Source organism: Periplaneta americana, chromosome 5, assembly GCF_040183065.1.
Source record: "Periplaneta americana isolate PAMFEO1 chromosome 5, P.americana_PAMFEO1_priV1, whole genome shotgun sequence".
Taxonomy (NCBI): Eukaryota; Metazoa; Arthropoda; class Insecta; order Blattodea; family Blattidae; genus Periplaneta; species Periplaneta americana.
In genome coordinates, this window is record NC_091121.1 from 62,523,612 (window position 1) to 62,539,073 (window position 15,462).

General features: G+C 35.3%; 1 protein-coding gene across 2 annotated transcripts in view; it reads left to right on the forward strand.

Annotated features, from left to right (window-relative positions):
- The window catches only part of LOC138699751 (claspin-like), a 37,109-nt gene that overhangs the window by 4,628 nt on the left and 17,019 nt on the right, over positions 1–15,462 (forward strand). For both annotated transcript variants that reach the window (XM_069825866.1, XM_069825867.1), the window contains exons 3-7: positions 1,545–1,720; positions 2,003–3,379; positions 7,542–7,768; positions 10,270–10,680; positions 12,900–12,995. In XM_069825866.1, coding sequence (XP_069681967.1) covers positions 1,545–1,720; positions 2,003–3,379; positions 7,542–7,768; positions 10,270–10,680; positions 12,900–12,995 — 2,287 coding nt within the window. The remainder of the gene's footprint in view (positions 1–1,544; positions 1,721–2,002; positions 3,380–7,541; positions 7,769–10,269; positions 10,681–12,899; positions 12,996–15,462) is intronic.

The following is a 15,462-nucleotide window of genomic DNA, read 5'->3' on the forward strand; positions in this document are numbered from 1 at the left end:
TGGAGTAACAATCAAAATTTAACTTCCTAAGAAAATAAACAAAAGTTCAGCTTCATTAATCCATGTTTTGCACCAAGAAATAACCAAAGCAGCTACACTTAGATGAACAAATTATCAAACACTATCAATTTGTAGGGGTCGGGTATCTTTGAACACCAGTGTATGTACGAGTTTATATGACAGCTCCAGTGTTCAGACAACTGCTAGTCAGAAGGACAACTTATCTGGGATCTAGTTAATTATCACATTTTAGACCAGAGGTCAACATTGGCAACTCTTTGATACAGAAGCTACGACTCACGCAGTATATTCTTCCATGAATATCTCGCTTTCGGAAACATTCTTGGGCGAATATACGACCCCACGCATCACGATAAGACAGATCAGAGTTGTATTTTGTTTTTAGTATAGGCTACTCATCCTGCTAATCACTTTTGTTGATATAAATAAGACATGCTCCGATATATCAATTCAAGCCATAGAAGAGCTATACACATTTATTGGCGTGTGATGGAAAACATTGAAATATTTTGATTAAATACAGTGCTAATTTATAGCCCATAACTGATTTCTATAAAATCTCAATAATCGAATGTTATGGAATATGTGAACATCACTGGTCACCAGTTAGAAATAATAGTTTGGGTCTGAAAATGAAGATTTGTGCTCGGTACATTACAGATTGTACTATGCCTTTTGATCGTAATGTTCGGATTAATTCCGGTTTTGTTCCAATATAACTTTGCTGACAGAGATGATTCTCGGACATATTATATATTCTTGTCAATAAAAATATTTGATGCCATACAGCCAGTCTAGTCACAAATGTGCCCACTAGAAAGTGCCACTTTTTCATTCGTAGTGTGCATTTGCTGTTGGTATATCTGGTGAGTTGGCATCCTGTTGGCATAGAATAAATGAGCAAAATACCACGCAGATGTTCAGCTCTGCTACAAAGAAGAAAAGTAGCTGCCTGATTTGAGATTAGGAATACTGTGATTCAAAGATACATAACATGACTGAAAACCATCCCTGTCAGTTACTTATGATTCTGTATATTATAACACTAATATGACTGTTAAATGCCGATATTCATAACTAGAAAAGTAATATTAAAAATTATTACAGTTTACATGCAGCTATTTTGTACAGTACATTCAAAATCAATTACATGTATTTACTTAAAATGTACAAAGAAAAATGTCTTACATTTAGTGTTATGAATAATGCCTGATGTGCAAGCCAGAAAACGAAAATTCATCTTATTTGGGTGTATTTAAATGATTTTATTTAAGAAAATAAGCTACAAACAGTAATATCATTTGAAATTGACAAACGAACTGAATTGTTGTGAAATGCATAAACATATAATGCGAAAATTTGTTTCAACTTCGTGACACACAAATTTACTCCATTTTACATTATAGTCATTATTAAGAAACCTTGATTGAAGATTGTCTCCATGTATTTTCTTTCCATGTGATGTATTCCTTAATTTCTACGTATAAATCTTACCTAGTTTCAAGATTTCTATTGTTTTACAGTCTAATGCAGTGCAGCAGATTCACAGTGAAACACAGCGGTTGGTTAGGGAGTCACGCGTATCTCTTCCATATCACAAACCACGACAACGCAGCCTTACAGAATTCTTGCAACGTCGAAGTACAACACCAAGTACTACATCACTCAAGATGTCCTCAGAGGACCTTCGTCGAGTTTGGTAGGTGGTTTGGTAGTTCTGTTTTTTGCCATCTACACAATTTTGGAGAGATTATACAAGCATAATATTTATTTTACATTATTCTGCAATTTGAGTGACTAATAGTCTTAGAGAAATTTCAAACTGTGAGTATACACAGAGTAGATTTTTATCTGAAAATGTATTCAACATTTTCCTTTGTTTGGCAAAATTAGAATGATATTTGTTTTTTTAAGGGGGGAAATGTGTAATTTGTATAGTTATTAATAATAGAAGGTAAGTGATTTTTTGTATATGTTACAGGAAGCAACTAGAGGAAAAAGAAAAGGAAGTTGAAGAATTTTATAAGTCTGAATCAGATGAATCAGATAATGATGGCGACACTACTAAGAATGAAAGCTATAATGGTTTTCCATATAGTGACGCCACTAAACCTGATAATGAAACCACTAGTAATAATGACCACTTTGTTATAAATGAAGAAAACAATAATCCTAGTACAAATGTAAATGAAAGAAGCATTAGTCCTAATAAAGATGTAAATGAAAGAAGTATTAGTCCTAATAAAGATGGAAATGAAAGAAGTATTAGTCCTAATAAAGATGGAAATGAAAGAAGTATTAGTCCTAATAAAGATGGAAATGAAAGCAATAGTTCTAATAATGATACCAGTGAAGAAAATGTTTCTAGTAATGATGTCAATGAAAGAAGCAGTATTCATGATAAAGATGATGGAAGTAACCAGAGCCCTAGTAATGTTGCCAGTGAAAGTAAAAATCCTACTGAAGATGTTCTTGTTTCTAGTAGTGGTACCAACATTTTAATTAGTGATACAGGTGTGTGTAGTGTTGACATATCTCGTGAAGTAAGCAACAGTCTTCCATTGAGAGATACAGCTGTACATAATAGTGAAACCGATATTTCAGCAAGTGATATTACCAGAATTAGCAGTGAGATTGGTGATTCAAACAGTGTTTCATATGCATTTAAAACTCCCAGGAGTGTTTCGAACGTTAATGTGGAGGATAGCAACTGTGCAACTGAACTGGCAGACAGTTGTGACTTCCATTTGCATTACAGTGAATCAGAGAGTATGGACAGTTGCCCCAACATTTTGGCTCGCTCTTCTTTTCATGACGATGAGAGTAATGCAATGGACATTCGTCTGGAGAGATTATCCTCCCAGGAGACGACTGAAAACAGGAATGTCACAAATGTAGAGACATCCTCAGAGAGAGAAGAAGCAAACACAGAAGATCTGCACCTTCATTATACAGAGACCCAAGATGAGGAATCCTCCCCCATGGTTCAAGTTTGTGACAAAGTAGATAATTGTGAAGAGCACAAGGAGCAGAAAAAGGAACCATGGTGGGAGAATCTACAGCCACCATCCCCAGAAGATGATGAAGATGAGAAGGAAATAATATTGCAACCACCATCAACGGAAAAGGAATATGAAACTAAGACTAAAACAGTGTTGCAGCGTTTGGCACGCAGGACACTTCCTGGTCTGGGTGACATCACAAAGATAAAGCCTCGTCTCAGTGGTGGTCCCAATGAGGTGATTGAGCTAGATGATGAAGAGACTGGACGTGGAGGAGTGGTGAAGTTGGTCGAGCGCTTCTTGAAGCATTCTGCAGCAAAGCGACCTGTTGAGAAGAAGCATCCTGTAGAAATTGGGTACAGTTTTCACTTTTGGTGCAATGTTTTTCTCTTTTGGTAATATAGCTGGCACATTTTGGCATAACCCATCTCGTTAGTATAGGCTGTGGTGGCAGAGCTAGATCTGGTAGGCGTCCTCTATACGCAGCAACATGAGCAGGTGCTTTCAAGGAGACCTTTAATAAAAGTTAATGTTTATGTAAATGTAATTAATTCTATTCAGAAATTTGAAAGAAGGAATTAGGAATGCCAAACACTGTCACGCCCTGAGTCTCGTCGACCCGTCCATTCCCCCGCGGTGTCTTTGCAATAACTTACATGATATGGGAGTAGGGAAGAAAGCATCAGAAGCTGAAGTTATAAACATACCACTTGATAAACTCAATGACTACTTTACCTCACCTCCCACTATATGACCTGAAAAACAGTCAAAACTAAATACAATTAATACTCTCCTAGCTAATCCTCCTCCTCGCGAAAAATTTTTCTTCTCGCACATTACTGATTCTGAAGTAAGAAGGGCTCTTAAAAGCATTAAATCTAAAGCACAAGGCACTGATAACATAAGCATAGTCTTTATCAATAAGTTTGTCGATGTCGTGCTTCCTGTAATAACCCATATTTTCAATTCTTCAATTATCACGTCTGTTTATCCACAACTCTGGAAAACAGCTTTGGTACGCCCACCTAAAGTAAATTCACCTACTTTTGCAAAAGACTATAGGCCAATCTCCATTCTTCCCGTTTTATCTAAAGCCCTGGAATGCATCATTCATAAGCAGTTGTCAGACTACCTAATAGAATTTAATCTTTTAGACCCTTTACAGTCAGGATTCAGAAATGGCCATAGCACTTCTACTGCTTTGTTGAATGTTACTGAGGACATACGCGCAGCCATGGATAAATGACAGGCTACTGTACTAGTTTTATTGGACTATAGCAAAGGCTTTGATTCTGTTGACTTTGATCTACTATTGACTAAACTACAAACCCTACTCCTTTCTGATAGTGCTATCACCTGGATGTACTCCTTACCTTACTGGCCACCAGCAGCGTGTCATATCTAATAATCGTTTCTCATCCTGGCGTACTGTAGACACAGGAGTTCCTCAGGGATCAGTATTAGGCCCCTTGCTCTTCTTTATTTATATAAATGGAATGTCTAAATCATTTAAGCACTGCAGATATCAAATATATGCAGACGACGTTCAATTGTATGTTTCAGCCCGTCCTTTTTTTATTTATTTTATTAGGTTATTTTATGACGCTGTATCAACATCTAGGTTATTTAGCGTCTGAATGATATGAAGGTGATAATGCCGGTGAAATGAGTCCGGGGTCCAGCACCGGAAGTTACCCAGCATTTGCTCGTATTGGGTTGAGGAAAAACCCCGGAAAAAACCTCAACCAGGTAACTTGCCCCGACCGGGATTCGAACACGGGCCACCTGGTTTCGCAGCCAGACGCACTGACCGTTACTCCACAGGTGTGGACTCAGCCCGTCCTGATGCACTAAATGATAGCATTAATAGTCTTAATGAAGATCTTGATTCCATCTCTTCCTGGTCTCAACAATTTGGTCTTAACCTAAAAGCATTTAAATCACAGGCTATTCTGTTCGCGAACCGTAGATTAATTCCTGAAGTCAATGACCTGAATATTCCACCTGTGAAACTGAATAAAACAATCATCCCGTTTAGCCCTACCGTAAAAAATCTTGGAGTGCATTTCGAATCTAATCTCAATTGGGATACGCATATTAAATATACATATAAGAAGGCATTCTCTATTCTCCATTCACTAAAAAGATTGTATCATTATCCATCTAAATGAAAACAGACGCTGGTACAGACACTCATTCTACCTCACTTCGATTATTGCGACGTTTTGTTCAGTGATCTCAGGATTGATTCCGCTCAGAAACTACAGTGTGTTCATAACGCGTGCATCCGCTTCATTTGTAATGTTCGATACTATGATCATATCTCACCTTCTTTCGAGAAGTTCTCATGGCTTAGGTTACATGAGAGGAGAAATCTGCACTCACTTTCTCTCTTATATCGAATTATGTACACTTCATCCCCCTATTATTTATTCGCTCGTTTTCATACTCTCTCTTTCTATCATAATATTAATACTCAATCACAACGTGATAACACGCTAGAAATTCCACTTCACACATCATCTCTGTATTCCTCATCTTTCACTGTTGCTACCTCTCGTCACTGGAACTCTCTGCCGCCTGAAGTCAAGGGCTGCCGAACATTGAAATCTTTCAAATCCAAGTTAGAAAATTATCTTATGACGAGTTGCAAACTAACTTACTATTATGACAAGTGTTGTATTTCATGTTTCCACGTATTCACATTTTTTTTTTTTTATGTTCTAGTGATATTTAACTTATTTTATATTTTTGTTTTCATATTTTCCGATAGTGGTTTATCTCTAATGTGATAAGTTGAGCTATATTTATTTATTTATTTAAATTCAAATATACAGAATAAAGAAATATAATTACAAAAGAAACAAAGAGAAATACAAATAAAATAATACAAGCAATATAAAAAGAAGATACAGTAGTATTAACAAAATTTGAGACCGAATGAGCAGTGCTCGTGCTCGGTCGCAGTTCAGATATAATATTAAAATAAATAATAATAATAATAATAATAATAATAATAATAATAATAATAATAAAAATAAATAAGTAAAATAAAATAGGAACTAAAATATAATTACAGCGGCAATGGAATTATATAATATAATATTAACACTAGAGAAGAATAATATCGCACGTGAAAAGTAGGACTAATATATATTTCAAAATTATAGAATACAAATATAATATAGGTTGATTAATTCATACACATAGGCTATAAATTTATTTAATCAAATTGAAGATATTAACACGTTTCTAATTTTCTTGTTATATGTTATTGGGTTACATGTTAGAAGTTCTGGGTGTAATTTAGTTAAAGCATTGTACAACCGAGGGCCAAAATTTATGCTATGCTTTAGACCAGCAGATGTGAGACATTTAGGTTCTACTAATGTTGAATTAATATTTCGTCTTGTGTCATAATTGTGTGTCTGTAATACAAACTTATTACGATTTTTATGATAAAATTTTAACAGCGTATACTTATAAATTTGTTCAATATTAAATACATTAAATTCAGAATAAATTAATTTAGTTGGATAATCGAAACATATATATAATCATATAATATATATATATATATAATCATAATTTTCCTTACTGTGTATACTTAAAAATATTGTATTCATTGTATGCTTGGTACTGCACTATTTTATTACTACTATTAGTATCATTATTACTATTAGGCCTATTATTATTATTATTATTATTATTATTATTATTATTATTACTATTATTATTACTAATCTTATTTTTTATCATTATTATTATTATTATTATTATTATTATTATTATTATTATTATCATCAATAATTGTCTTATTTTTTTTTATACTTTGTATGCCTCATTTATTTTGACCTGCTGTTCACATTTTATTATGCTTTTTTCTTTCTTTCTGTATGTTATATATTATGTCTGATTTCTTCTTACTTGTTGTTTACATTTTATTATTATTATCGTATTCAGTTTCGTGTGTAAAATTGTAGTATACTTTGTAAATTTGTAGTGTTTTTGTAACACAGTTTTTACTTCTAGTTGAGTGTTAGAGAAGGCTGTATGGCCTTAACTCTGCCAGGTTAAATAAATCATTATTATTATTATTATTATTATTATTATTATTATTATTATTCATGGTGCAGTGCATGGGGAAGGCAGATAATATGCTTCAAATTTGGATAAAGAGTGTGTGTGTGTGTGTGTGTGTGCGCGCGCGCGCGCGGTTTCCCCCCTCCCCCCCTTCCACTAGAAGGGGGACAGGATTGCTGAGGGCCAGATTAGCGAAATTCTAATATTGTAATGGCCTTCAGAACAAAATCAATAAAATTAATGCCCATGGTCCATATATAGATTTTAGAAACTTACCACACTTTGAATTTCAGTTGTTTGTGATTGTATCCTTTTTAAATATAACTGCACTGGTAACCTACTATAGTTTTATGATGTTTTCAAGATGTAAATATGTATCATCAATTTTTGTGTAACCAACCTTTACACAAATTATTTAAAACGTCTGTGCTGTAGAGTGGTGACTGCTGAGAAAGGACCAGATGGTGAACAAGAGGTGCACAAGGAACTGGTGACAGTAATACTAGGTGGAGATGAACCTGAGGACGATCCTCTTATGGCCAAGCCTGGAGCTAAGCTGCAGAGACTGAAGAAAGAGCTGCAACATCAGATGGCACAACGCAGAGCAGAAGAGTGGGGAAAACGTCTGCAGGAAAATAAATTGGATAATGAAGAGTTGGAAGGTAACTCTGTGTTCGAGATTATCATGATTCAATTTTTTCGTTGTTGGTAACTCTGTAGCATCTATTAGATGCTTTATGGTTGTGCTCACAGATGGAGTTACTTGTCAACAATGTGACGCTGAAACGTGTGTTACTGCCCAGCGACAGTCCTGATGTATTTTTATATTTGTGATAATTGGTTAATTAATATTAACCCGGCACACTCACAATCACACTCACATTCATACAAATTAATTCTGTTGGTGAATTTAATTAAACATTTACCTGTATATCACTTCACTTTGTGAAGACAGGCTACTGAAAATCACAAAATGAGACCTGCCAGTTATTATCAATTCACTGTGTACTACCAGTGTTGATGTTAAGCAACAGCCATTCCAATACGTGTAAAAAGTATTGATTTCCCTCCCATTAATTGATTTTGAAAACGTTCTTAGTGATCTCTCAAGTTTATGAAATAATCAGGTAATACCAAATCAGACACCATCTTTCTTTATAAGGGACTCTTTATTACTGCCATAGATAATATTTTAGTGTCATTTGTGGTGATTTCTGATGTCAGTTACTCTTAACATCCCCTTCCTCTCAATTTTAAGTCCTCATCAAGGCAGCTGGCCAGAGAATACCTCTTGAAACATTTATAATGTTGGCAAACTTGTGTCAACTTCTTCCCCAACTTAAATGATTAAATGGCCGGGGAATGATCTTATTTCCTTAATCATTCCATGAAGTGCACAGTTTTAGGATGATATACCGGTAGCATTTTCGGCACCTTTCTGTTAATAATGCATCAGTTTTTGTTAAGTCAGCTAACCGTAACTGATGTGTGTGGTAACTGTTAGATATATTCTCTAGCCAGTTGAGGTATACGTAATCAAAACTGAAATTGCACATAAATCATGGATTTCAAACGAAAGACGTTAGAATATGTATAGTTATTGCCGAAATTTTCTTTGCACAATAGGCCAGCTCTTGACATACTTACTGTGTACTAGGCTGGAAGAAAGTGATCCATTTTAATGTTATGAAGCATTTGCATCAGCTCAGTGACATGTTTCGAAGAACTGTCAAAATACAGGACTTCTCCAAAGCAGTTGTGCCAACACCTGACACTATTAAACAAAAAGTGTTTCCATTGTTCTTGTTACAACTGTTTAACTTTTAAGGGTTGTGATTCAGTATTTAGTATATGCCACATCTCTAGATAACTGTTAGTACTTTCTATGTATTTCTGTTTTGTTTCAAAATGAGTTAATATAGCAATGTACTCAATCTACACTGCTTCTTTTTGTACTATAAATACATGGTTGTGTCTAAATATTACAATCTTCTGACTGAAAGAATGCCGGCTGGTTTTGTCATTATGTCATTAACACCTGACATTAAATAACCTTATGTTTCTTTCACATTACGCAGAAAGAAATTAGCATTTGTGTGTTGAATTGGTGAGAAATTAACATTTCTTGTAGGTATTCATTTTTAAGCTGAATTTATAAACTTATAAATATGAAACTGTGAAGTGTTATTAACATAAACAGTGACATTAACTTCTGATATGAAACAACTACTTCTCATCTGGTTTCATAATGCCTTTCGACATTTTCCGATTCTCAGCATCCATAATCTCACCTCTGTCCAGTCTTCTTCTTTTAGACCTTATTCCTGCACAGCTCTCTTTATATCTTCCTCCCATATATGCCTAGATCTTCCATGTTTTTTTCCATTGGTATCCAACTTATTACTTTTTTCAGCAGTTGTCCGTGTTCCATCTTCCATACATGGCCATATTACATTATACTGATTTAAAATTTAGTTTGCTATATGTGGCAGTTCTGGTTTGCGAAAGTTTTTGAAGTTACTGGGTGCATATATCGTACCAAAATATAGTGGCTTGTATACTATTTCATATCGTAGGCGCACTATTAGCTGAATGGCTATAGTATCAGCTTTCCATGCTGTAATCCGGGTTCGAATCCCTTTGAATCCAAGTAGAATTTGTGGTAGACAAAACTGTGCTTGGTGGTAGGTGTCTGTGGGTTACTCCCGTTTTCTCTACTAACATTCCACCATTGCTCCATTAATCATTATTATCATGTGGTGCTGTGTATTGTAGTTCACTTCTTGTGTTGCACTGAGGGCAGTGCCTATAGCAGCAAAAAGAATTACAGCTTTGGTACATCACTCATAGATGGGGATACTTGGTTGAATGACATAAAGTCAAGTACTTTCCACTGGATAAAAATATGTTTGAAATCATTAATTGGTGTAAATATTATGCTGACAGATTATTTCGAAGATCATTATTACTACCTGCAGATCACTTTGTGACATCTCTTTCTCACATTTTCTCTGGCGTCAGTCCACTGTACTAACAAAATAAGCTACACTGTGTAGTGTCCCTAGTATTGCTGGATTGTGTCAGCTCAAGATTTGATTTCTTAAGTAACAAAGGCAACTAAGAGCATAATCTGATGTCCTGTTATCCATATGCTTAATTCCAGGGGAATTGTCAGACTGTGGAGGTTTCATGGGAGATGAGAACGAGCCTGAAGCAGAAATGACAGAGACTGAAACCGAGAGTGAAGAAGAAGAAGAAGAGGAAGCACCACTCAAAGAAAAGAAGAGAGTAAAGAGTGCATTTTTAGATGATGAGGCTGACGTGTCTGACGATATTGATGAATCAAGTGATGAAGATGATGAGTTAGAATCTGCAGAAATTTCTAATAGCAAACTGCAAGAAAGTAAACTGAACGAGCTTCAGTCAGATGATGACAAAAATGACGATGATGTAGATGAAAATGAAGAGTATATCGGAGAGGATGACCAAGTAGCTACATCAGGAGAAGTTGTGAATGGGATTGAGAAATCTTCTGAAGAGGGACAGCTCACATCTGAGTTGCAACAAGTGTCAGGTATAGTGATTGCTTTATAATTACTTGAACTACAGTAAGTTATTACAGTACATGGAAAACTCTTAAGTGTATCACATCATGATGTGCCAGTGCTTTTATCCTTCCTTCAGCAATGATCATTCACTGTATTTTCTCTGTTGTGATGTATGGTGTGCTCTCCACTTCTCCATTGATGCAGTGAATAGAGCAAACCTGGTATAAATTTACAGAAACATTCTTGCTAAATGCTTACATAGAGAGTGATAAGCAAGCACATGTTCCATTCTGCTCCCAGCTGACCACCCACTTACACATGCACATAGTGAGAGTATTGACCACTTGTAAACACATTTCAAGTCTGTTTACAACTCAAACATGCAAACTTCAATATTCCCAATATTTGAGGCATATTAAACAGTGGCACAGTTACTGTTCTGTACTTGATGAAAATTGCATTATTTTAGCTGTTTTGAACTGGAAGCAGCGATTACAGTATTTATATGGACGTCATGCCCTTGGTTCATTGTAATGACTCCATTAATCTATGCTTATTATTATTATTGGGATTTCATTGTAATAGTTCGTTAAATTTACAGAGGATCTTAAATGATTTAGAGCTTTTAACCTACTATTTATTTCAAAATATATGTTGTTGTTGTTTTCTAATGCCAGGCGTTTGACAATAAAGTCATTTGACCTCTTGCACTCCAATATTTTTCAAAGATATTATCATGATCAGCCACTGAAGCACAGATTTTGAGGTGTTCCGAATCCATTTCTTGGTTTGAGTTGCACAATGGGCAGTTAGGGGACTGATATATTCCAATTCTATGCAGGTGTTTGGCCAAACAATCATGGCCTGTTGCCAATCTAAATGCAGCTACAGACGATTTACTTTTTTGTTGTATTTTTTTCATCATGAGGCCAGAGAAATGTGTTAATAATTAATTTTTCTTTCAATTCCACTTAGACCTAGAAAGTCTTAAAGTTGGGCAAAAATATATGAGTCCAACTCTGCTGATGTTATCATGTCTCTTTGAAATTTTTGCAGCCAGTGACTAAAAATTGATTGTAGTTAGCCAAAAATGTTTATTTCTTATATGGAATTACTGTCCAAATTTGAAATTACTTTAGCTCTTCAGTCTTGTTCAAAAGTACAATTTAGAATTTTCTTTTTATATATATTGATTGCATTATTTTATTTCTATTTCTCTTGTTTGTAATTATATTCTTTATTCTGTACATTCAAAATAAGAAGCATATATTTTAAGATATTCGGGTTCAGTATGCCATACTTTGCAAATGGATGACTGTTAAATTGAATCTGTAAAGATATTCTTCTGTGATTTATCATCTGGTGCAGGATCTTTCCTCAAAGTTCTGCACTGAACATGGAAATTTGTATAGATAATATCATTTGGAGTTTTTTTAACTTATCGCAATGTTTTTCCTGATGTTCCTGATTACCACTGACATTTCCAGGCTTTTGTTGCATGTTTTTATACCACGTTATAAGCGTGAATAAGAGGAATCATTTGTTTCGAATTTGGACATGAAACCTTTTTTGCCAAAATGTTAGTCCTTTCATTACCACCAATACCAATATGGCCAGGGACCCACTGAAATATAATTTTTTTTTGAGGTTGGACGTTGAGGAGATTTTGATTTATATAAACAGTCTGGTGAAAATATTGCCTTGTTTTATAGTTTATAATTGTTACCATTGATGATTTGCTATCTGCGAAGATACAACTTATTTTGTTTGGATCTTAGAGATATTATTTTTTTTTATTTTATTTTTTATCCAATGCCACCAGGTTGACTTTTCGACATTTCTGGTCTTCTCTCCTGGCCATGGCTTAGTTGTAACCCACTTCTGAGGTTGGGGCGCCTGGAAGGCGGAGTTACATTACCCCGATGATGTGATAGGATGATTATGTGGTGCCAGGAGAGGTCTTAAATCTAAACTTAACCTAAATTCCAGACCATGGACGAACACAGGAATAATCCCCTTTAAGGAAAAATTCCTGTGCTCTAATCGGGAATCGAACCCGGGACCTCATGAACTATAGCCAGAAGCTCTGACCACTAGACCATGAGATATTATAGAATTGCTTTTAGAGCACGAAGTTCTGTGGCAATTGGTAGTTGCGTGGAACTAGAGTTATTATTGTCATTTATTACAGGAACTCTGTAAAATTAGTATATTCATAAGTAGAAGTTATTCTTTGTCTTACTAGGTGAAACTGCTTTTTCTACTGCTTCACCAAAGAAAACGAAATTGGAACGAGCAAAGACTCTTGACATGTTTGCTTCTCAAGAGGATTTTACTCAAGGTATGTGAGTGAGAATCTTACTTTTTGAAAGCTTCATTGCGCTTTAATATGTTACATGCATAGAAGAAATTCATAGCAACAACATTTTCGTTTTGCAGTTCAGTTTAAGAAACTTAGTACTGTTATGAGTTATGACTTAAACACATGACTAAAAAGGAAGTTAAAACATATACCTCGCAACTTCTCATTGTTATTCATACAGGAGAGTACTTTTTAGTATACTTAGTTATGATGTAGATTGATAGTGTGCATTAATATATGATATCACAAAGAGAACAGTCTAGCTAGACTTGTAACAGTTCTAACTAATCCTTTGGAGCTAAGCAGTCATGGCTGAAGTAAATAAGCAATGTGGATTGAAGAATAGTGTGTTTCCATAGGTTTAATCTTTTTTGCATCAATTTTCAATTCAATTTTTTAACTTAGCCTTAGCCTTTAATTAGCTGACATCCACCACTGTGGAGTAATGGTTACCTGTCTGATCGTGAAACGAGCAGGCCCAGGTTCAAATCCTGGTTGGGACATGTTACCTGGTTGAGGTTTTTTCCGGAGTTATTTCTCAACCAATTAAGAGCAAATGCTAGCTAACTTTCAGCGCTGGATTCTGGACTCATTTCGCTGGCATTATCACCTTCATTTCACTCATGTTAGATAACCATAGCAGTTGATAAAGTATTGTAAAATAAACCGATTAAAATTGAATTACTGCCCGTGCCTCACTTTCTGAGCTGTTTCTTTGCGGGGCGAGACGCAGAGGGGGTGAGTGGGAGGTCCTGGGTACTGCATGTGCCTACTACCCTACGTTCAACACATCGGTCTTTTCTGAATTCCTTTCATCAGCTATGGAGCAAGATCAGCCATGGACAAGCGAATGTATAGGCTGTCCCCTCACAAAACAAATTATGTCCTACTTATCAATTCCTGTAACTAAACACTAATACCAGTTGTAGACTACAGTCTCTACTTATCGACCTAATGCCGATTACGGTTGTCACGTGTACACATCCGTAAACTCTTTCCTCTATGGCAGTGTTCCTCAAACGTTTTTCCACCGCAAAACCCCTTTTAATCTAAAGTGTAACTGCGGAATCCTGGTAATATTTTATTAGTATTTAATAGTTAACAGACAAGTGAGAGCAAGTATCTCAATAATTCTGTTCAATGGGACGAATGTATTTGCTTTTTAAGCCTGCAGTCTGGTTTTATGGCGGAAAGTTGCAGTCTCATTTATGCTATACTTCTGCATTTTGTCTTTTCGGTATTTTGTTTTAGTGGACACATACGCAGAGAATCCAGTGATGAAAGTGATAAGTATTATGGGTATTTTCTGTTTTAGATGTTCATTACGCCTAAACATATTGTTATTACGCATATTCTTGGAATATTATTATTATTATTATTATTGTTATTATTATTATTATTATTATTATTATTATTATCATCGGTGGTTTCATGTTATTATTGATTCATATTTTCGTAACATTTATATATTTTTATAGTATCCGCTAAGTATGTTGTTGTTGTTTTCTAATGCCAGGCGTTTGACAATGAAGTCATTTGACCTCTTGCACTCCAATATTTTTCAAAGATATTATCATGATCAGCCACTGAAGCACAGATTTTGAGGTATTCCGAATCCATTTCTTGGTTTGAGTTGCACAATGGGCAGTTAGGGGACTGATATATTCCAATTCTATGCAGGTGTTTGGCCAAACAATCATGGCCTGTTGCCAATCTAAATGCAGCTACAGACGATTTTCGTGGTAAATCGGGAATTAACTGTGGATTATGATGCAGAGAGTTCCATTTTTTCCTTTGAGATTGTGCTATCAAATTTTGTTTGTTGAAGTCTAATTATGTAGATTTAATAAATCTTTTCACAGAGTAATATGTAGATTTAGTAACAGGTCTGTAAGTAGCAGTGCTGCCCTTCTTTGCTAAAGCATCCGCATTCTCGTTTCTCAGCATTCCACAATGGGATGGTATCCATTGGAATAAAATTCTTTTATTGAGTGATATTAATTGAGAGAGCATTTTAGTTATTTCTGCTGTTTGAGATGAAGGTGTGTGTTTAGAGATGATTGATAGAATAGCTGCTTTGGAGTCTGACAATATAACTGCATTCTTAAATTTATTGATGTGGCATAGAAGATTCCTGAGACTTTCACTTATTGCAACGATTTCTCCATCAAAACTTGTATCCACTAAGTATAAAATAGCCACCGGAGCAGCCCAGTCGGCTAAGGCGGCTTGCCTATCGATCCAGAATTGCGCTCGGGCGCGGGTTCGATTCCCTCTTGGGCTGATTACCTGGTTCGATTTTTTTTCCCGAGGTTTTCCCCAACCGTAAGGCGAATGTTATGTAATTTTTGGCGAATCCCCGACCTCATCTCGCCAAATACCATTTGGCTATCATCAATCCCATCGATGCAAAATAACCTAGTAGTTGATATAACCAAGTAAAAAA